General features: G+C 44.5%; 1 protein-coding gene across 1 annotated transcript; it reads right to left on the bottom strand.

The window, feature by feature from the left end:
* Positions 1–2: 2 nt before the first annotated feature.
* Positions 3–1,130, bottom strand: TM35_001641010 (hemagluttinin family protein; the record flags this gene model as incomplete). Its single annotated transcript, XM_029031943.1, has 1 exon — positions 3–1,130. A coding segment is annotated over one exon (1,128 nt), but the record flags the coding sequence as incomplete, so codon positions are not given.
* Positions 1,131–1,164: the final 34 nt, after the last annotated feature.

The raw sequence follows: 1,164 nt of genomic DNA, 5'->3' as shown, positions 1-1,164 counted from the left end.
TAGGAAGATGCCAATGTCTGGAATGGAACTTCTGCCCATGCACCTTTCTCAAGGGAATAACAAATGGTTAGACGTGCTTGTGTATTGGCACATACCTGATATACAGCATTTGTGGTATTACTTACATCCCCAAGCCTCACGAGTGCCCCAATACTTTTACTGTTGACAGCTGCCGTTGTACAATCAAAACCAGCATTCCCAGTACCACGATCTACGAGTTTAATATTATCATTAGGGCCAAGTAATGCAGTATTTGGGCTATCTATTACCAGTAAGCGATCAATCTCTGTTGCATAGGAAGGAGTGGGTACTTGTAAATAAGCAGTAGGGTGAGGTGGGTCAACAGTAAAATAAGGAAGATCCGACACCCACTTCCACACATTTGCAAGCCGAGCACTTTGATAACAAAGAATGAATCGACCTGTATTGTTTACACGAGGTACATACAATGCCTCTACAGGGCTAATAGCATTCACTACACTTCCCGTTCCTCCGCTCGTGGATTCCGCGTCCGCATTTTTGGCCTCTGCAGTACAGTTGGCCCCATAGCTTGGTGTCCCAGAAGGCATACTACTCACATCCACAATCTTGACATGATCAGCATTGCTTAACAAGTTACCCACAATGGCAATGTTAACTTGCTGTCCCATGTAAGTGGGAGAAGGTGCCACTGTATAGCTTTGTGCACCAGTTAGACCAACAGAAAAGACATAACCACCTCCTGCATTTGGTACAAGAAAGAATGATAACTGATCATACGCCTTAAAACAGACGTAAAAGTATCCTTTTGTCATTATGGTCGGTTGAACAGTAGCAGCTGTGGGGGATTGTGCAGTAAAGGTATCAAAGGTGGTGGTACCACCACCTGGAGGGGCCTTACCATTTACACAATCTGGTGCTTTTCCTCCTGTTATCACATCATTCTCTGCCACAAATATTCGAGCCCTGTTACCATTTATCACAGTGTCGCCAAATATAGGATCAATAGCACGAAAAGTCATGGTGAAGGTAGCACCGAGGCCTATAATTTCTGGTGTACTATACGAAGTGGGTGATGGATTCTGAACGTTTAGTGGCGTTGTTTGTACAGAGGCGGCCCGTTCATACGTTCCCTTAAGTTGCACACACATCTGAAGGGTTCCTGAAGTTGGCAAAGGATATTTT

This window comes from Trypanosoma theileri, assembly GCF_002087225.1.
Source record: "Trypanosoma theileri isolate Edinburgh chromosome Unknown TM35_Tth_164_V1, whole genome shotgun sequence".
Taxonomy (NCBI): Eukaryota; Euglenozoa; class Kinetoplastea; order Trypanosomatida; family Trypanosomatidae; genus Trypanosoma; species Trypanosoma theileri.
The sequence above is the reverse complement of the archived record's forward strand: the minus strand, read 5'-3'. Positions and strand labels throughout refer to the sequence as shown.